Source organism: Neopelma chrysocephalum, unplaced genomic scaffold (assembly GCF_003984885.1).
Source record: "Neopelma chrysocephalum unplaced genomic scaffold, ASM398488v2 Primary Assembly neopelma1_96821, whole genome shotgun sequence".
Lineage (NCBI taxonomy): Eukaryota > Metazoa > Chordata > Aves > Passeriformes > Pipridae > Neopelma > Neopelma chrysocephalum.
This window is the reverse complement of record NW_020925465.1, coordinates 109,961-131,572: the sequence shown is the minus strand read 5'-3', so window position 1 is coordinate 131,572 and position 21,612 is coordinate 109,961. Positions and strand designations below refer to the sequence as shown.

Below are 21,612 nucleotides of genomic sequence, written 5' to 3'. Positions count from 1 at the left end.
TCCCCCGAAAGGGAAGCTGTGAGAGGAGAGGGGCTGCTTCTGCAGAGAGCAGTGCAGCCCAGCCTTTTGCAGAGTCCGGAACAGCGGCGCTGCAGCTGCAACCGCTGCTGCCATTGAGGGAGAGCATCGATCGTGCAGGTCTGTGGGCAGCAGTTTCTCACCTTGGTGTTCTGGGGAGCTGGGGACTCTGCTGTTGTGCCCTGAGCTGGAGCATCTGGAGGAGAGTGAGGTAGCTGTGCTGGTGTTGCAGACATTAGTTGGTGGGTGGTTAAGACAAGGTGTTTGAAGCACATGAGTGTGGTGTGTTGGGACTTGAGCCTGTGTGCAGCACCTGCTTGGAGAGCAGGGTTGTTCCTGCATTGTGCGAGGGCTCCATCCATGTCTGATCCCCTGCTGTGGGGGGCAGTTCCTGTGTCAGGAGTTGCCCTGGGGCAAACGAGGGCCTGCAAGCAGGACACCTGCGCAGGAGCACTTGTGCCTGGAGCTGCATTTATATTGTAGCTGGGTGCTCCTGGAACACCCCCAGTGTGTGCAGGCCTGTGAGCTGAGGGGGCTGGGAGGGCTTAAGGTAGCGCTGGCTCCCACTTTGCAACCACCCCCTGCACTGCCCAGGCTTCCCAGGCAGGAGCCCCTGGCTGGTGGGTTTCTGGTACCATTTTGTGCAAGGGAGCTGCCATTTTGTTCAGTGTTGCAACTCCTGCTTCCTTGTACCAGGAAGTATTCAGATATCAAAATACTTTTATACAACGCATACAGTATGTACAGAGTTAGAAATCTGTGTATGAAGGAGTGTCTCAGTATATATGTAGCTATGTTGATATTTGTTTCTAGAGGTATATAAATTAAATTGACTGGTAAAATTATAGGCATAAGGTAGATAAAGTAGTCTTTCTAAAGAGCTAATGGAATGAATCCTTATGTGTGAATGAAATGTAATGACACAAAAGTAAAAGGCAGGTTCATGCCTCCCACTTTGCGTGGCTGCAGAGAAAGCATTGACATGTTGTGGGAGCACCTAAGAAGTGTCACAGAGAACTGGGACGTGTCCGAGGGCTATGGACATCTGTGAGGTGGCCACCAGGCAGGCTTGGGCAAACACCCTGTCCTGTGTCCAGAAGAGATCTGTCCCGTGAGCCAGGCTGAGAAGGCTCCATGCCAGGGCAGAGCCCAATGGGATGGTCATGCAGAGTGTATCACTGGGGCAGGCTGTGGGCATCCCATGGCCCTACCAGAAGTGGGCAACACAGGCTGCAAAAACAGAAGGCCAGAACCAAATCCCAGTGTCAGAGGAACATGTGCCTGGGGACTTCTGTTGTGTTTTCTCTCTGAAGAGCATCAGTGGAATCAAGGCATTGTGCGCCTGTGGGTAAGAAATTGCATGGCCCGGGTGCATGTGTTTTCCGTGGTGGAGCTGACACGTGGGCATTGGTGCGGGGATGCAGGCTCAGGTGAGGGATGAGCAGCCATAGTGTCACAACGGGGTATGAGTGGCGGGAGTGCTGGGTGCCAAGGTGGGGGGTGGTGGGCCCTTGTCCCACTTACAGTGGAAGTTCTGGCCATGCAGATAGTAAGGTCACAGTATATCCTGAATTGGAAGGGACCCACACGAAGTCCCAGCTCCTGGCCCTGCACAGGACAGCCCAAAGAATCACATCATGTGCCTGAGGGCATTGTCCAAACAATTCTTGAACTCTGGCAGGTTTGGTGCTGTGACCACTTCCCTGGGGAGCCTGTTCCAGTGCCCAACCATCTGCTAGATGAAAAACCTTATCTTGATAGCCAACCGAAACGTCCTCTGACACAGCTTCAGACCCTTGGGTCCTGCCACTTGTCACCAGAGAGAAGAGAAGCCTGCCCCTCTGCTTCTCCTTGTGAGGAAGTTGTAGACTGTGATGAGGTCTCCCCTCAGTCTCCTCCAGGCTGAACAGACCAAGTGACCTCAGCTGCTCTTTGTGTACCTTCCCCCTTCATGATCTTCCTGGCCCTCCTATGGACACTCTCTAATAACTAAATATCTTTCTTACATTGTGGTGCCCAAACTGCACACAATATTCAAGGTGAGGCCGCCCCAGGTCAGAGCAGAGCAGGACAATCCCCTCCCTCGACTGGCGGGCAATGCTGTGCCTAATGCCCCCCAGGACAGGGTTGGCCCTCCTGGCTGCCAGGGCACTGCTGACTCAGATTCAGCTTGCTATTGACCAGGAAGCCCATGTCCCTTTCCACAGCACTGCTCTCCAGAATCTCGTTCCCTATACACGCAGCCAGGGTTACTATGTCCCTCGTGCAATATCCAAGCACTTGTCTTTGGTGGGCCAGTTACTTAGCAGGCACTGCCCCTCTTCTGGCCATGCAGTCTGTTGTGGTGGTCTGGCAAAGCCAGCCTGTGCATGAGGGTTACTGTGCTCCTTCAGTAGTGTTTTTTGACAATGTCATGTCCTGTGTGTTCCATACCACATGATGCTTGTCTGGCACAACCAGGGCCCTACAAGTCTACCCAGAAGTATCACAGTCTCCACTGAGCTGCTGAATCCTTGCTTGTTTAGGGAGGGAGATTGAATAGTAAAAGCTGCTAATTTTAGCCTCTGTATGTAAAAATGCTTTTTTCTTTTTTTTCTTTTAGGGGTGGTTATAGGTGAAGATGCAGGAGCCAGAACTTGTTGTGAAAGCACTGCGAGCTGTTCTTCATGCCTTTAAAAATGGCGTACGTTTGTCAGAGCTTCAGAGCGAATACAGATCTCTGACCAATGAGTTGATTCCCTTCAGGCACCTAGGATATGACACACTGGAAAGCTACTTGGAGAGTATCCCAGGAGTGGTCAGAATGGAAGAGAACAAAATGGGAGAGGTAAGAATCAGTTACAGTTCGTAAATGGCTTTTGTGTTTGCAAAGTGTTCGTGGTTCATAACTTTATCTCTTTTTATCCTGTGGATTTCTGAGAAAAATACCATAGTGTGCATATGGTGCTGGGAGAAGTGGAAGCTGTGACACGGATACCAAGTGCCCCTTATTTTCCTGCCTGTGCATTCCAGCTGTGAAGATATGTATGCAAAAGATGTAAAGTTGCAGGGTGTCTTCCTGGAGATGTGTGCTATGGCTGGAAAGATAGTTTATGTGACTTTAGAGCTCTCATCCCTCTCTCAGCATTTCTGACTCTGGAAGAGGTATTGATGGTTTGTCCTGGGACCTTAAAGAAGGTTAACTTTTATATGTGTGTGTAGCTAGACCACCTCTTCTGGGTGGGGTTTAGCATCATCTCTTTCCTACAGTGAAGCTGTTTTGAATGCTGTTGCTTATAAGCCTGACAGTGCTTGCTTTGGGCCTAGGACTTGTTTGTCGTGAGTTGCAGAGTGGCAGGACTGTGCAGACATGTTGAGGTGAGGAAGGACCCATGCAAGTGAGGTGCCTTGGTGCAAGAGTTGCAATTCCTCAGCTTAGCAAGTGTGCAAGGGGCAAAGAGTCATCACACAGGTCAAGGAGAGAGTGGAACAGAGCTTAGCAGAGAATTAGTGTGGTGGGAGAGTTGTCCCTTATTCCTTGGCCTTGCTACACTAGCCTGTGTCTCTTGGTGGCTGCCACCTTGGAAGCAGCTTGCTAGGACTGCAAAGCTCCTCGTCCAATAGTGTGGAGTTCCTGGTTTTGAGTCAGAATGCATTCTCTTGATAGTTGGTGTAGCTGCATAACATGTAAATGGTCTGTTTGAGTGGAGAGCTTGAAGCCTCTCCCTCACTGGAGCCGTATCTGGACTCCTGAAGTCTATGTAGACTGGGGTAGAGCAGAAAGCTAGAAGATGTTTGGCACAATGTATGGCTGTCAGAGCAGGTCTGGAGAGACAGGACTTAAGGCTGAGCTTCCTTGTTTGGTCAGCTGGATTGGCATGGCATCTGGGAACTCGGAACTAAGTCTCCCTCATTACTGTGAAGAGTATGGTAAGAGTCATCCTGGGTTTTGTACTGATATGTGGAAATGTGGCTGTTTTTAAGCAACAGGTTCCCTTGCTGCATTTTTACAACTGCCAGAATTCGGCCATTTACGAGAGATAACCACGTTTGGGATTCTTTTTCACTTGCTCCAAGCCTGCATTGGCTGCAGCTACATCAGTAGCATGATTGCAGGTACCTCAGGTCTGGGAACATTTGTGATCCTGCAATTTAATGCTTCCTCGTGGTAGTTCTGGCACATAGCCATCTGTTTCTAACTAAGGCCTTGCAGAGTGTAATCTGGTATCCTCCCGTTCCCTTGAGAGCCTTGTTTATCCTCTAATACGATGTGTGTGCTGAGGGCCTTGTGGACTCTTGGGTGGCACTAGAGGCAGTGACTTCCTTGCAGCAGCTGTAACAGAGTGAAAAGTGACTTTAGGAGATGAAAAAGGAGAAAGTGACTAAACAGGGTTCTTTAAGTGGTTGAGGAGCACTGCTTTAGTTCAGGAATGCCAGCTATGCTCTGCATGGCTGAAGCAGCTGAGAGAAATCATGCTGTGAATACCTGGGAGGCAGGAGAGGCACAAAGACTGAGCCCATGGTCTGTTTGATGACCCTCCTGTTGCCACTGTCCATAGTGTCCCCCTGGCAGACATTAAGCAGAGGATGGCAAGTGTGATTGTGCACCAGTGTTGGCTGGTAACTACTTGGGACTGCTCCTGCATGCTTTCCTGATACAGGACCTGGGCCATATGTCACTGTAAACTTTTGCTCTTTGTTCACATCTCTCCAGAGTACTTGAGCTCCATTATAGGCTGAGACCATATTTCAGGGTCCACACAAGCCTGCTGTCAGAGCAGGCAGTCAGTCAGCCTCTCTTCATGACTCTGGGAGTACTCTGATCTCCAAAATGTCTGTCAAGACCCTTGCCTCTTCCTTTAATCTCTTTGTGAACAATGGTGCAGGAAAGCAAAGGCATGCACATCGAGGGGTCTACTAGCAGCTGATGATCCTGACTGCAGGCTAGGACTTTCCTTACTGCTAGGGCAGCTGCCCAAGACATACCATAAAAAAATGCATTCAACAAGGAATAGTATAAAGTAGGCAATAAATAATACAAATTGATCTCAAATTGTCACGTGATACATGCTGCTTAAAGTATTTGTGTGAGGTGAATATTGGCTAGGTAACTGATGCTGAACAGACTGGTTCTGTTAGGAAGGCAATGATAGAAATTGTTCCTTATTCCTCTTACTACTGAACACTAATTTAGCTGTCTTGAATGTAGGAAAGATGAAAGCTGACAGTTTTTATTTCGTGCAGTAGATATGTCTTCCAGTTTCCACACAAGATGAGAATTAAATTCAGCATACAGAAAACAATGCAAAACAATGTATTTCAACTCACATTGAAATACAGTGCACCTGCAACAGGTGATTGTATCATTTCGAGGAACCCTGCTTTGCTTCACTTCATGTTCATTTACAAGAAGATTGTACTTGCACCTTTCTGTAAGAAAACTTTGACTTCTGCTTGAATAACCAAGCCCCCCCCAAAGGAGGAAATTGAAGACTGCTTTTCTGTGCTCATCCACCCCATCTCTTTTTACATCTGAATTCATCCTAACTCAAACTATCATTTTTGCTAAACTTAAAATCACTATGATATGAAAACAAGGGAAGAAAATGCTGAAAATTTCTTACAACATTAGCAACAGGAAAAACCTGAAATGTACCTGAAATTAGATGTGAAAATGTGCATTTATGAAACTATGATAAACTGTATGAACAAAAAACCTTTTATATTGAGACTTTGAGAGCAAGGTTCAAGGTGATCCATCCCACATTCATCCACTCCTGTGAGCTAGGAGGATGAGGAAAGCTCTCATACCCTTCTCTGGAAATGGGCGGATTTGGGCACCTCTCTGAAGCGCTGCTACATGACTATCCACAGCCTGGGACAAAACCAGGAGAAACTGGAAGCCTGCATACTGTTCAGGGCTGTGATCTCATTGGGGGTCATGGAGAGGTGTTACAACAACTCACACAAGTGACCTGCTGCTGTGGATTGACACAGGCTGCTGAGGAATGATGGGCTGCAGTGGCAAGTAGGAGAGGTTTCTGTGAGCCCCTCCAAATAAGGGAGCAGTGGGGATGCTGGGAGCTCTCCCTTGGGATAGATAATGAGACAAGCAAGAGCTTATGACAGAACAGTGTATGAGCAAGGTGGTGGCTGTCTGTTACAAATGCCCTAATTGGAAAGAAGTGGTAGATAAAGCAGATGATGCCTTTTTCTGACACCTGGAAAAAGCCTTACATTTACAGGTCCTGATCCTCACGGAGGACTTGAGCCACTGCCATACCTGCTGCAGGGACAAGACATCCAGGCATGAGCAATCCAGGATGTTTCTGGGGTGTGCTGATGTTGACATTGTGGCACAAGTGACGGATCAGTGAGGAGAGATGCTCTGCTGGACACAGTTCTTAGAAACAAGGAATAGCTGTTTGCAGATGTAAAGGCTGGGAACAGTCCTGTCTGCAGTGGCAAGATGATGTTTGTGAGCCTGAAATGAGGGAAACAGAGCAAAAAGCAGGATCAAAAATGCAGGACTTTGGGAGAGCAGACTTTGGCCTGTTCAGGAATCTGCTTGGAAGACTCCTATGGAATACAATCCTGGGGAGAAGAGTGATCCAGGAGAGGTGGTAGACTTTCAAGGATTGCCTCCTCCAATTTCAAGAATGGTCTGTTCCAACAACTGGGGGAAAAAAGCAAAGGAGCCAGGAGCACTGACAAAACTGAACCATAAAAAGGAAGCATACATGAGGTGGGAGCAGGTAAAAGCACCCTGTCAGGAGTATACAGGTGCTGCCAAACAAACATGCATGGGCCTAGGAAAGACTGCATTTGTTACTGACCATTTCAAGAACTTGAAGACCAAGACAGAGTGCTCCCAAAGCACTGACAGTTCTGAGAGCATGCTTCTGAAAAAAGTCCCTAAAATAGCTGGTTAAGTGTATAGGTAACAGGAGGAAATAACAGGGACAACTGAAAATCTAGAAGAAAGAAGGTACAGCAAATGAACTTCAGCCCTTTGCTGTCTTTCACTTCACTAAAGCTTTATGAAGTCCATGCTCAAGCCGTTGAGCACAGGTTGTTGCACGGACATCTCTGAAAGGGTAAAGAGTGAAGGATTTCAGGTTCACCTTTCAGAAAGATGACTCAGTCAGGAACAGTCAGCTGTATGACAAAGTCTTTCCCTTAAGCAAAGTTGCAGGAGGGACACGTGGTGAAGAGGGAGCTCTTGACTTAAGTCAACTATTAAAGGCATCTGCACAGAAGCAGAATTGAGTGAAGTGGAAGGGATATAGAGGCACTATGGAAATATGCAGGGATGGGCTGAGAAGAGTGGGAAAGAGCAGGGCAAGGAAGTCATAGTCTTCTTGGGAAAGGATTAGAATAGGGAATATTTGAGCGAAGTGAATGTGCACAAGTCCATGGGTTTGTTGTAGTCCACCCGTGGGTGACAGTTATCTTGGAAGGATAGTTTGTAGGAGGTTCCTGAGGATTGAAAGGAAGCACCACCCTTTACCAGGAAGTGTGGGAAGAAGGAACTGCAGGCTGATTAGCCTGACCTTGAACTCTGGGAAAGTTACTGAGCTGCTAATCTGGAAAGTTGTTCCAGGCATTTGAAAGAAAAGAAGGCAAGTCAGTGTGGATCTATGAAGTGAAAATCATATGTGACCAAATTAATACCCTTCCAAAATGAGATTACTTGCTGAATAGATGAGAGGAGAGCACTGGATGTGGTTTATCTGAATTTTAGTAAGGCTTTTAATAGTCTCTCCCATAACAGTGGCACAAAACCCGTTGGGAGACCAGTTACCAATGGAACAGGAGGAACCCTATGAAGTTCAGTAGAGGGAAATGCCAAGTCCTGCACCTGGGGAAGAACAGCTCCATGTTCCTGTATAGTTTTGGCGCTGATCAGCTGAAAAGTAGCTTGGCAAAGGAATTCCTGGGAGCTCTGATGGACACAAAGTTCACAGTGACATAACAGGACGTAACAACATGCTGGGATTCATTAGGGAGAGTGTTGTCAGCACTCTGATGGCGGTGATTGTTCCAGTTGCAAGCTTCCCAAAACAAAGAGAGACGTGGACACAGTGAAGGAAGTTCAGTAAATGGCTGTGAAGATTATGAAGGGACTGGAACAGCTTTGATGCAGGGCTCAGAGAGCTGTGACTGTTTGTGCTGGAGAAGAGAAAACTTGGGGGAATCTTATCCATATGTACTAATGTCTGTTGAAGGGACTAAAAAAAACATGGAGTCAGACTCAGTCTCCAGTTCTCAGTGGTACTCAGTGAACAGACAAGAGACAACAGAAGTGGAGTAAAATACAAGTAATTTCATTTAAGCATTAAACCACCCTTTTTTTAACAGTGAAACTGGCTAAACAGTGGAAGAAGTTGTCCAGAGTGGTTGAGAGTTCTCTATCCTTGGAGATATTCCACCACCTGACTGAGTGACTAGATGCTGCTCTGAGCAGAGATGCTGTATGACATAGACTACAGAGATGTAGTCTTCAATTTTTCTGTGGTTCCTGGCATTTAATCACTGCAGTGGTGTGGATGCTGGATTGCTGTTTGTATGGGTGTTGACTGCACAGCAGGTCTGATTTCTGAGCAGGAGCCCCTGGATAGGAGAGCTGTCCCTCAGAAGGAGAGGCCCTCCCTGCAGTGGCTCTGTGTAGAGCCAGCCCAGCACACACGGTGGGTGTGCAGTGGAAGAAGAAGAGGAGGGGAAGGATGAACTGGAGTGTGGTGGTGGAGGCCAAGAGTGTTGCCTGGTTCCTAATGTTGTCATCCCTTGTCTCTATTTCTCTGGGCTGTTTGGGTCTCCCTGGGAGACTGAGGGAGCCCTTGAAGAAGCTGTTGCTGTTTAGCAGTCTCTTGGGGTTTTTTTATCTTGGCACTCAGTTCTTCTGCTTTGGTTGCCCTGCCTTGCTTGTGAGAAGAGGTCCTTTCTAGAGCTGCTGTTGGCTAAACTTCAGAGGTGCTGGCCAAGTCCCTGAGTTTCTGCTGCCCTTCTCCTGTGCTGAGTTGTCAGCTCCGATGTTTGTTGGGGGCCATAGTTAGGAAGGTAGCAGTGCTGGCCCCATGAGGGATCTTTTCTCAGCTTCTGTCACCACCGCAGACTGTGGCTGAGAACACAGACTTCAGTTTTTAACTTTTGGGGTGACTGCTTGTGTCCTTGTGGAGCACTGGAGTTCTCATCCTGCCTTTGCAGCAGTTGAGTGGCCCAAAAGTTTGGGCTTACATCTTCTTTGTGAGGCAAAGTGCACACGAGACGTGTGGTTTGGGGGCTTGCCAAAGCCAGGGTCTGTATCCATTCAAGTGATGGCCTGTGGCAAGGGGATGCTGAGGCAAAAGGCCATTAAGTTGGGAGGGAGATAGCCGTGGGCTCATCCAAGGCCGGGCTGTTTTTGGGGGCCAGCCTGGTGCCTGTGAGGCGATCTGTGCAGCCAGGACAGTTGTGCAGTTTCTTGGGTAAGCAGGGCAAAGGCAGCCCAGCTCCACAGGGTCAGAGTGGTGCCAGAGCCTCTAGTGAGCCTTGGCAGGAGGAATGTGAGCAGGCTGGAAGCCCGTGGCTTCACAGTGTTGTAAAGCAAGATTGTGGGCCTGTGGTATGGGAGTGAGAAACCAGGCTGTTTCTTGGAGGGGCTCAGCCTAATTTGGGAAGGTGATGGAGAGGCTCTGGCTGTCTGCTTTGCTGCTCTCTAAGGTTCACTGCAAAAAAAGAGGGTGGTCTTCAAGATCACTGTCTACTGAAGCCTTTCCTGAACTGCCTGCAGGCCTGCATGACCCAGCAGGTACAGGCTTGGAAATGGATGCAAGTCATTACGAGAGCTGTGGATGAGCTTGGGCCTCACTGACTGCTTTTACCTGTCCCCTTTGTGCTCCAACAAGGTTGTTTGCCATGCTGTGAGTTGCAGTGAAACTGTGCGAGTTGCTCAACTGGTGGCCCGACAGAGGAGTTCCAAGAAGAAAACGGTCCGGCAGGTGAATTGTCAGATGAGGATGAAGAACACATCTCCAGTCAGTTTATCAGGTAAGCCACAGGCCTACCTTTATGAAAGAACTGTGCAGCTGCTGCAGCAAAAGTCTTTGCCAGGAGGGTGCATCACTAATGGCCATGAGCTGCATGGTCCTGGTGGAGAGTTCCTGGGAGGACGAAGTGCTGTTGACAAGGGTGCTTATGCTTGAAAGCCATGATCAGAGAGGAAGCCCTTCTCAAGCATGTATGTGAAATGTGAATGATCTTGGAAAAAAAAAGTTCTTAAAGGACTCTTGGCTTGACTTTCATGTGTTCCTGCTTCTGTGAGAGGTGTGATCGAGATGTGGGCAAGAAATGTGGCAATGAGCCTGCTCATTTTTTGAGGCCGGCTTTGGCCCATTATGGAGTGGCAGGGGTGAGCCATACCCTCACAGTGGGAAGGAGTCTCTGCAGCATCATCTGTGGCTGTTTCAGCAGCTTCTGTTGCTGATGCCAGTGCACTAGTGCCACAAAAGTTCTGATGCCCATTGCCTGCTCTTTTTATCTCTTACCTTTTGTGTAAGCTGCTGTAGCAGTGTTTTCCCAGAGGTTGTGGGTCAGGTTTCCCTCACTGCTGTGCTGTTGTGGGAGTGGGCCCAGGATCAGGCCCAGGCAAGACCCATCTGCTTACAGGTTGGCAGCTTGGAGCAACAGTGGGTCTTTGTTTGTATTCTCCTCTTGTCTGTAGTGAAGGGTTTGCTGCTTCTTGCTCTCCTGCAACCATGCCAATAGTTCCCTCTGGTTGGGAAGCTGAACTGGTGACTCATACCCCAGTTAAACAACAGTAATTATAAAGGCATGCTGGTTTACTGTCTTGCACAGCAATACCCCTCAGAAGTGTTTGAACCCTCCAGAATTGATGTGGCACAACCAGCATATAAACAGCAAAGTGACCAAGAGCTTGTTTATCCCAGTGTTGCCTGAATGCCAGCGTGGTGTGTTTCCCTGTGAGTGTTGTACTTGGTCACCTGTGATTTGTGGTGGGAGTTCAGGTGCCTGCAGGCCAGAGTAGAAAAGAAGAAACCCTTTGGACAGCAGTGCAGGAGGTGCCCAGGGAGGTGGAAATAGACTGGTTGGGTGGAGGAGAGTGCTGCTCATGGCTCCATCTGCAAACTCTTTAGGAAAGCCCAAAGGAACTTTGCGACAGCCCCGGTCTTTGAGTGTGCCAGAAGAAGGCAGCAAGAAGCCTGTTTCTCGCGTGCCCCGAGGCAGAGAAGTGGCATGTGGAGCTGTGAAACCTGTTGTGGAGAGTGCCCGGTCTGCCTTGCCTTCAACTGCTGGGAGTGGATCACCTAAAGAAATCCCCATGCAGAGGCATGTCACTGTGGTAAACAGGTCAGTGTGTGCACGTGTGTGTGTGTGAGCAAGGTGAAAGGAAGTGGGGTGGGCCCTTGGATGCCACCATGCCAGCAGCGTGTTTGGAATCCGGGCTCCCGCACTTGGAGATGGTGAAGTTTGAACATGGTTTGGTATCCCAGGAAGGAGGCAGATGACCCTTTGCCTTTCTGGATGCTGCCATAGCTGCCCAGTGCTCTTGGCCTGCTCCATCTTCTGGGGAGAAAGCTGGCCAAAGGTGTCCCAGCAAGGGAGTGCGGGGCTGTCGCAGCTTCCAGGCTCAGGAGGGAGCTGTTGTGGCCAATGTGACAGAAGGCAGGAGGAGGTTTGTGTGCGTGGGACAGGCACTGGTGCGTGCTCAGGGTGATGGTTGTGTGCAGGTGGCTGGTGTTTGCCTCTTGCCTGAGCTGTGTGTTGCATCATGAGTGTTTGTGGCCCTTCTCAGTGTGCTGGGAGCCAGAAGCCGCCTGACTGTGTTTGGGTGAAGTGAGCCGAGGGCTGGAGCTGCAGTTTTGCTGGGTTAGCAGTACATGCTGGTTTTCAGCCTGGTTTGAGCCTCCCTAATCCAGGTGGCTTAGGCAGCTGCTGGCCCATCATTTCTCTTTCTGTGTTGTTTTCAGCTGCTGTGGGCCATCAGCTGATGGTGGGGAGAAAGTGTTTGCTGTTCCCTCATTGTGGCTGTGCTAAGCCCGCTGGAGCTGTGATTGTGGTGGTAATCCTGTGCAGGTCAGCGGGCTGGGTTAGAAGCCAGACTTGCATAGAATGGAAAAGGCAGTGGTGTGCTGCTTCCATGGTGGCATAGTAGTGAAGTGGCCCGGAGCAGCGGGACAACTTAATCCTGCCATGGTTCCTGCTGTTTCTGGAAGAGCCACAGAAAGCAAGCACGTCCTGTCCCAGTCACCTGCATGAGTCTTGTGTGTGCCAGATGTCTGTTGTACAGAGAAGAGAAGGGCCAAGCCATCCTGCTGTGATCCAGAAATGTGGGAGCAGGTGTGCATATGAGTTGCAGTTTTTTAAGTGGCACTTCCCTAAAAGGCAGAGGTCCTTTGTCCCAGACAGGCAGAGCAAAAACAGCACTTAAAATTCTCTCCAAGTTAGTTACTGGAAGGCCAGGTACTTGAAGATTCATAATGTGTGAAATAAAATTAAGTATATGTCAGCCCTATTCTGGGTGTTCTAATGGAGTGTGCTACATCTTGTGTTGTTATTTTGTTCGTCTCTCTGCTCCCATGTGCTGCTTTCATGTAGGTGTTCTGCTTTTGTTTCTGGTGTCTGTTCCTGCCCAGCTGTGAAGGAGAAGCTACAAAGTGAAGTCTGCTTTGGCCCAGGTAGTTTTGGAGGAGAAGATACCTTGTGCTGTCCTGTTAGCTTGTTAGCTTCACATAGTGAAGGGAGAGTTCAGGAAGAAGAGGATCATACTCTGTTTGAATGCAAGATTGTGTAGTGGCCATGTGACTGGATTAATTTGTTTCAACTTGGCCAATTTGAAGCAGGACTGGCAAGATCCATGGCCAGTGCCCTTGCTGCTGTGGACGTTTTGTAACTCCTGAGCTACTGCAGTTGCTTGGGAATTGCAGGAGGGAAAGCTTCTTTGTGCCAGCAAGTCCTGAGCTCAAAGCAGTGTGGAAATGGGTGGAATTGTGAGCAGCATCCTCAGAAATCCTGGGCTCACAGCAGCCTCAGGTAGCTGGCACACACTCGAGGGCACTGTTCCAGCAGTGGTGTCAGCACTTGCCTGTGAGAATGGCTGAGCATTCATGGCACAGGTTGACTGAGACAAGTCCTGAAGGTGAAAGACTGTGGCCGCCCCGTTTCCCAGTTTGGGGTGAACCATTGGCCATCTGTGGTTTCTGGTTTTCTGTTACCCACCCTGCCCCTCCATTTACCCAAGTTGTAGCAAATCCCTACTCTTATGGTTGCACTCAAAGGTCTTTGTTCTCTCCTTTTCTGTTGAACATTGGACCTGCTGTGGTAGATTTGTGTTACTTGCCTTGGCAGGATGTCCTGCCAGTGACAGACTTTTCCTGTTATCATGTAATGAAGCCCCACCATGAGGATGAAAATGGCAATTCCCTTTGTGACTGCCAAAGTCTATGTCCCACCTCTGTAGCACTCAGTGATGTTTTTCTCAGAGATTTTCATGACTGCAGCATCTGCGACTATGTAGGAACGGGATGTTTGTCCTCCCCATTCTGTCACACTCACATGACAACAGGTAGTTGCTGAAGGTAGATGCAGTTGTGCCAGATTGTTTCCTGCTACCCTTCCAGGCCTTCTTGCAGATGCTGCTGCAGGTCTGAGAGGCTGACTTTATAGCATCAATAACTTGGGTAAGTTCATGTCATGACTGTGTTACTGTGGACCTGCAAACCCCCAGAAGCCAGGAGAGACTTTGCTGGTAAGGTTAACTGCAGAGATCCTTGAAGGTGGAAAGCAGCCACATGGATGAGAAGAGGCTGAGATGCTTGTTGACCTCCTCATTGGAAGCAGCAGGAACCATTCACTGCTGGCCACTGCCTGGCCCTGCTGCTGAGATAGCACTGTCCGAGGACCAAAGAGCAGATTGGGATGGCACGGGCCTTACCAAGGTTAGGCAGTTGGAAGGGAAGGGCATGGCTCCCCTTCACTGTGAGACGGTGATATCTGGGAGATGTAGCTGGCTGCTCAGCTACAGCTACAGGTGGGTGACTTGGCAGGGCTCCATGGCTGGTCAGGTGTTTGTGAAGGGCCAGGCTTCTGGTGTGGCTAGGAGGCCCTCTTGCTGGGAGCAGGTTTCTAGCAGCTGAGGAACATGAGGCCTTGCAGGCAGCTCAGTTGTCCACACCTGCATGCTGGAGAGAAGTGTGTTGGCCCTGCCACTGTCTGGCTGTGTTCCATCTCATTGTTGGGGACATAAGACCATCATGATCTGTGTGAGCAAGAAGCACATCACAGGATCCTTGTCTGATTGCAGGGCTTGAAACTGATGTTCACTGGGCTCACAGCTGATGTTAGCACCATTTCATTCCATGGGAATTTGTTGAACCATAGCAGAAAGCACAGGAAGGCGCCACGTGAAGTTTCTTAATGCTGAGAGGATCCCAAATCCAATTAGCTTTCACAAGATACATAAGGGAATCATCAGTCTGTTCCAGGTTCCTTTCTAAGGTGTTCCAGATGGCATGGCTTGAGAGAGGAACATCTGCCCTTTTCCTCACTGAAACCTTGCTGCAGTTCCTGCTGGCCTAGCCTACACTTACGTCATTCATGTCACCTCATGTGTGGCTTACGGTGATACAAGTGATGTGTGCCACTGAGGACTAGAACACAGCTATGGATTCCTGTTGGGAGATGGCTAGCAGGACAGTCTCCATTAGCTCTGTGTCGCTGGTTCATGGAATTGTTTTGCTTTCTGACTAGCAATGGCAGTAGTCTCTTCTGAGTCTACTTCCATTAAGAGGACTTCTTTTAGCTTGAGTGTCTGTCCAGCTTGGAGTTGTCCTTGCTGGTACGTATACAGAGAAGTGAGATCCTGGATTTCTTGTAGGGTCTGCATGGCCAGTCACAGCACACCTTCTAAGAAGAGACTGCTGCTGCTTTGTGTGGGCATCTGAGCTGTGCCCAGAAAGTCAGGGGTTTTCCTGTGATGCAGGTGGAATGTTGGAAGAGTCTTTTCAGATACCCAACAAGTGCAAGTTGTGAATGTGTTTTGGTTTTGTGTGGGTGGCTTTGCTGTTGCACTTTTTGAGTTTCACAGATGTGCTGCTGTCTAGCACTTCTGGGCATGAGTCCTGTTTTATTAATTGCTGTGCTGGGCAGTGGCTGTCCTCACTGCTAATGCTGTGAGACATGACTCAGAACAGAAGTATTATTTTTGGTACAAATGACACCACATAGCTGATGAGGGAGCAGTGGTTTCATCTCACGGGGACACCAAAAAAGCAAGGGAGACAAATTCATGTTAAATTTTTTAAGATGTTGCTTAGAACATATGTGAATATGGGAGGCCTCTTTCTGGTTCAGGGATCTGCTCTGGTGAAAAGTCAGTTTGGTGGCATATAGAGCTCCTTGGTCTCAGCTCCCCATGGCTACTAGTCTCAACATCATACTTGAACAGCTGTCCTACCTTCTGAGAGTCCAGGTGAAGCTGGTGTTTCTGTAGCTGGTGAAGTTTTTGTTTTGTTTCATTGTTGTCCGTGAACTCCACAGTTAAGGCCAGTGTTCTTACTGGCCCCTGGGCAGAGGATGTCTGCAAAGCCTGCCAAGTGCATTTGCAGGGTCTGCTCTGGTCTGGAGATGCCTGGTTCACAGCAGCCTGCTGTGTTTTGGTGGAGAGCTGTTTTGTTGCCACCCTGACTTCTCCACCACAGTTCTTCCTTGCATGTGTGACTTTGGGAAGTGCTTGGTCCTAGTCTTCGAACTTTTTTCTCTTTTGCTTTCAGTGTATGTAATTATTTCACAGGTGATTGTTTCCATGTCTTAGTGAGCTACACACAGCTGTGACCTCTTCAGTGTCAGGAGCTCATTTTGGTGTCTGTGCTCCCAGTAAAAGCTGCTGCTCTCTGAGGGACCTCAGAAGGTCCTGTAAGCTTGTGCTTTCAGTGGGAGAGATCATCAGAGAGGAATTTATTAAATGAGGTAGCAACAGCATCCAGAAAAAGACCTTAAGTGCTGTGTGTTTCTCTGACTTCTGAAGCAAATACTCTCAGGAAGCACATGGCTACCAAGCAGATTAACATAATCAAGTTCAAGAGCAAGACTGAGATGCCATCCAGATAAATGACCAAATAGTGAGACTAAATGTATTGAGTGTAAGACCATCAGCTGTTACTAGGTCTAAGTGCTTTCCTTTTGCTAATGTCTCTTTACTGTGTGTTTTGTTTCTCACAATAATAAGGAAAATAAGAAAAAAACTAGAAACCACCTCTTGATCTGTACTGTTACTGCTCATCAGGTTGTCTTCCAAGCAAGGACATTGTGAACATTGTGAGTAGTGATCTTGTGCAGAAGGCTTGCTAGAAGTGTGTGGAATTTGTTTTATGTATAGGTCTTATAAGCAAATTGAATATTTAGAGATAGGAGAATGATTTTAAGCTATTTTCTTTGCAATTTTAGGTCTGAGAAGAGACTGACAGTCCCACCACGGTTTCAGAAAGAGTTGCAAGTTCACCTGTCCAGAAGCTCTTCCACAGAATCAAATGGTATGCCCATTGAGAAAATTTTTGTTGTCTACTCATATTAGAATGGGTGTCAACTTAAGAAAAATCCATCTTAGTACTTGTTTTGAATGAAATAGGTTTGGGTGAGAAACCAAGTCCTATGAGTGAAACTTCTCATTCTCATTTCATTGTGCTGAGGAAATGTGTGTGTTTGCTTGTCTGCCTCGCAGTCTTCTATGAAGAACATTGGGTAGTAAGTGTCAAAGCCAATCACAAAGCTAGTGGGAGTAGCTTGGAAACAGGAGGAGTAAATTTAACTTCACTGCCAGGTTAGGGACCTGGTAGAAGAGTGAAATCCTGGGTTTCAGAAATAAGCAGCACACTAATGTATCTGTCCAGAAAATACCATCCTGCCTGCCTGCTTCACAACAGTTCTGCAGTTGGTAAACTTGCCAAATGATGGTTGTTTTCTTTGAGACCTGTGAGGCTGATTTGTGAAGCTTCAGGACTGGTAGCAAACATACTCCTTCAAAGGGAAGAGAGGAGCAGAGATGAGGGACCAGGCAAGCTAGTGATGTGAACCTCCCCCAGAAATAATGACTGTCTTACTCCGACACACAATGTATGAAACTGTCCAGAGCATGTGGACAGTTGTTGTCTCTTTCGCTGCTTCGTTGGAGGGCTTCCTTGGATGCAGTAGGCTGTGTGCTGGATGGAGACTTTTCATCAGGACGTATCTTGGAATGAAAGGGAAATGATTGGTCTGAGTTGTATGCCTGTCTGAGTATAGAAGAACATTCTTAGTTGTTTTTCTGTATCTTTGTTGTGTGTGTATTCATAAAGAAATTATCTTGTGCCCCCCTTGGGGTATTGCCTTAGTGCAGCTTCTCAGCTGCAGTGGGGCTGAGGGTTCTACATCCTCTTCCAGAATTCCTTCAGAAGTAAAATTTAGCAGCATCTTATGAAAATAACTACGGTGATTGAAAATGCAGCTTTAGGTCAGTTACTAAATGTCTGAGGTTTCCATAGCTCTTTCTAATAGAAAGTCACTGAACCAGCCGTGCTGGGCAGGAGACCCACACTTCAGAGCTGGTGTTACAGTGGCAGCTCAGGCGTTTAATTTTTAAGTAAGGAGGTAATCATCTGTATTTCTCTCTGTTGGTAAGGTTGTGTCTACTTCAAGGCTGTATTTTTTTTACCAGATAACTTAAATACATCCACTGCAGAGACACATACTGTTTCCTCTGGCTCTTCTGCTGCTGATGTCAATGAACTTCAGAGTCGCATTAAGGAGCTTCTGAGCAAGTACAGCAGTGGTGTCAAGGTGTCAAAGATGCCACAGATCTATCGGGAAATGTTCTGGGAGGATCTTAGCACAGAAGTGCTCCATCAGCTTGAGAACTGGCCTCATGTGTGCACAGTAAGTATTGAATACCATTTTTATGGAAGATACCAATACCCTACAGATTTCTGAGTGTTCATTTTCCAGATGTTATTTTATCTATGCCTACATTTCCTTTCATGATCTGTAGCTGTGACAAAAAACCAAACCAAAACAAAACCCTCCCACCCCCCAAATTGTAACAATGCCTTTGAAACCCAGAAGATCACTGTGGAGTGGACTAGCATTGTTATGGAGAAGGAGGTCAGCCTTTGTGGTGTCCTGGAGCAAATAAGTGCCTGGGGTTGCTGAGTTGCCACCTTTAACTGACTCCAATAGTGACAACTCAAACAGCTGATGACGTGCTCTCCCTGTCATGTTTTTTGTTGTCGTTTTGTTTTTTCCCTGTTGCTTTCTATACTTTTCCTTGTTGGTGGGTTTGTCTCCTCTTAAACCTATAAGCTACCAGCAGATCCTGTGTGAACCATCTGAGGTCTATCTGTATTTTTCTATAGACTTTTCCATACATCTTTCTCACATCCTAAGCCAAGGTTATGGAATTTTGCTGTATAAGTTAGGCTTATGATACAATAATAGATGAAATTCAAGTGTGATAATGTTGGGGGGAGAGACTACAGCTCAGCCTCTTCCTGCTCTGCTCCTGATATCTGTTATCTCTTGATCACCAAGGATGTCTTTGTCCTTCATATTAGGGACTGATATCAGGATGAGTATCCACTTACAGGTCTGCTGTGTGAATTGCCATCACCACTGGATTGAGGGTCTTCAACTGCTGTACTTTTATCTCTCCTTCTGCATTTATGGTGCTCTGCAGCTTTCCATCAAAGCTTTGTTTAGCTTTACTTTAACAGGCCACTCATATCAATGAACACTTTCGACTTCTTCAGTATCTATCAAACTGTGTCACCAGAAGAGTATTGAAGTAATGAAAATACTTGTCTACTTGAAGTGACTTTTCATGTATATCCTGCTAAGTATTTTCTCATGTAATAACTTCAAATGCCAAAAAAAAGAAAGGTTTAACTGAGATTAAATAATTGCTCTTCAGGAATAACACCATTTGCATGCATGTATGCTGTTCTCACAGATATGTAAAATGCATTCATGACAGTTTATTACAAACACCAGTAACATATAAAGTCAGCAGCATTTGTTTTGATCGTTGATGATTGGTTCCTGTGTAATCCATGGAGCAAGATCTTACATCTTGAGTTACTTAATTCATGAAGCAAATTTTTGTCTTTTTTTGTAGCTAATGTTTCAGTCAGTCCTGTTCATCCAGGATCTTCGCTCTGTGTTCATTATCCATTTGCTTGTTATCTATTGGGTCTATCTCTTCTCTCTAGCAAGCATTTTAGCGTAAATATGCAGTCATTAAATCTGTGGAAACATTGTAATACAGTGGGCACAGTACAACAGCAGTCAGAACTATCAAGTTATCTTGGCACAGTCAGTCTTATTGTAGAGAACTGTTAATGAGCCTGTAAAGCCTGTCTCAGTTTACTGACTTATGAAATCGCAGTCATGGCTCAGGCATGGAGAAACTTGAACTGGGACTTCCCCTATGAAGCTACTGTGCATCTCTTAAATATAATCAGCATTTATTCCTGATTTAAACATATTGTCTGCAGGTGTGCAGGTCCACAGAAACTTTGAAATGCCAGAGGACAGACTGTAGTGTCTCCAGTATCAGTAAAGATGCTTCCGTGACTAATTTCTGAATTATTTCTGCCTTGTGGTTACTTACACTGGAGTGTTTGCCAGGCAGAGAACAGAAAAAAATGCTTGATGTTTCTCTCCGTATGTTTTTAAAGAGGCAGCAGATACTCTTCTTTATCTCATGCTGATCAGTAGTAGCATAGTTACAAACCAGCAGGAAATAGACCTTGTAATACATTTTCTGCCTCTTCAAGCTTCTGATTTGAGGACACTGCTTTGGACAATATTATTTCTGAATAACTTGTATCCCTAAACTTCTCTTGGAAATGAAGGAATTTTTTCTATGAAATGGTAATTTCTATTTTAGGTTGCAACCACCATTAATGGACATTTTTCCTATCTAGTGAACTGAAGTCTCCAAAAGTCACTATAGTTGACTGCACTAAGATTGCAGATTGATGATCTTGTTTTCACCCTTCACCTTTCAGGGAAGAGGACATATTACAAACTATGGACCCTGACTTTGTTCTCCACTGATCTGTTACCTCCCTTCTTTAGGTTAGCTTGCTTGAGCATCTTACTTGTAGCAACGTATTTTGCACAGCTAAATGCAGAAGTACAAAGGAAGTAAGTAGTGGCAAGGACTCCCAGATTATAGCCAAGCCCTCATGAGCAATGGGGCTGACAATAAATATGCTCACCACTGTTATATAATAACCCGAAAATATTTGCTGTCTAGACAGGCTTCAGTCAGGAGAAGAATCTGCTTCAACAGCTATGTCAATCAGATCCATGGTGTTGCTGAATTTTTTGCTTTCACCTCCAGCAGGACTCGTGCTTTGAAAAAAGTAATGACAGGCAGTGACCCTCCCACCTTCGTCTTTTTATTTTAGAATCTTATACCTTTCTGTTTGATGAATTACTTTGTCATTATTTAAGCAACTAGTGATCCCTAATTTAGACATTCTACCCTATCTCATTTCTTACCTTTCTACATATTTTTCTCACAAGTCTGTCTCAGAACTTAGCAGTTTTCTGTGAATTCTGACCCAAAGTTACATAGCTTTGCTGTGTTTGGGCTCAGCCTTGAATCCTTGGGATGCAGACAACTGATCTCCCCAGGGAGAGAGAACATTACAGCAGAGGTGTGAGAGGGATGTAGACACATAGATTAAAAAGTTCTCTTTTTTTTGAAAGTCACAGCCCAAAAAGCAATAATAAATTTATTGTACTGATGGTACTAAATGACTGATGGTTCCCTTTGTAGTCTAAATATAAACCTCCTTGCTGAGTGGTATTTATGTTTAAAAGACTTTTTCCTTGCACATTCTCAGCTCTCCTCAGTTACTTGAACTCTGTGAGTGATTTAGAAGATGGTGATTCACATATGGCAGTGCAAGAGAAGATTAAACTTTTAGATATTTTCTCAAAACATTTACTTGAATTTCCAGAGGTGTTTTGCAAAAGCTTTTAGAGAATTAGGCAGTCCTAGGACATTAGGGAAGGTCCTTGCGTGGATGTTTAACTGATTAAAAGACTAGAAATAGAGCAAGGCAGAAATGGTTGACCTTCAGAAAGGCAGGAAGACATGGTGGGATTCCACAGAGGCAACACATGGAAACATGCTGGTCAGGACTGTAGTAAGTGAGATGGTAAAGGGTGCAAATACAAGTTGAGCTGGATAATATACAAGGTTATTCAGGCTTATGAAGACCAGGGCTCTCTGAAGAACTATGTAACCTCCTTATACCAGGTTGCTGACCCATAAAATTTCAAGTGAGATTTAATTACAACTGTGGACAGAAAGGACTCACATTAAAAAAATGTAGGGGTTTTGTGTGGGGGTTGCTAAGCTTGGGAAAAGAGAGCTTGGCATTTGTGCAAGTATTGCCTCAGTACAGAAAAATGTAAGTGATAACTACTTGAAAATAAATAGAAAGGAAGTATTTCAGTCGGAAGTGATCCATCAGTGATCATCTAGTCCAGTTGCCTGACCACTTCAGGAATGACCAAAAGTTAAAATGTTTCATTAAGGGCATTGTCCAAATGCCTTTTGAACACTGATAG

The 21,612-nt window shown here is 46.5% G+C and overlaps 1 protein-coding gene across 3 annotated transcripts in view; it reads left to right on the top strand.

Annotated features, from left to right (window-relative positions):
- The first annotated feature begins 6 nt into the window (after positions 1-6).
- TDRD7 (tudor domain containing 7) overlaps positions 7-21,612 on the top strand; it is a 43,359-nt gene continuing 21,753 nt past the window's right edge. Inside the window, exons 1-6 of one of the 3 annotated variants that reach the window (XM_027670250.1) lie at positions 7-1,366; positions 2,621-2,845; positions 9,885-10,026; positions 11,133-11,346; positions 16,441-16,526; positions 17,687-17,904. In XM_027670250.1, coding sequence (XP_027526051.1) covers positions 2,639-2,845; positions 9,885-10,026; positions 11,133-11,346; positions 16,441-16,526; positions 17,687-17,904 — 867 coding nt within the window. In that variant the 5' untranslated portion in view covers positions 7-1,366; positions 2,621-2,638. Of the gene's footprint in view, positions 1,367-2,137; positions 2,846-9,884; positions 10,027-11,132; positions 11,347-16,440; positions 16,527-17,686; positions 17,905-21,612 lie in introns of those variants that run through there. The other 2 variants (XM_027670251.1, XM_027670252.1) reach the window with 2 other exon arrangements.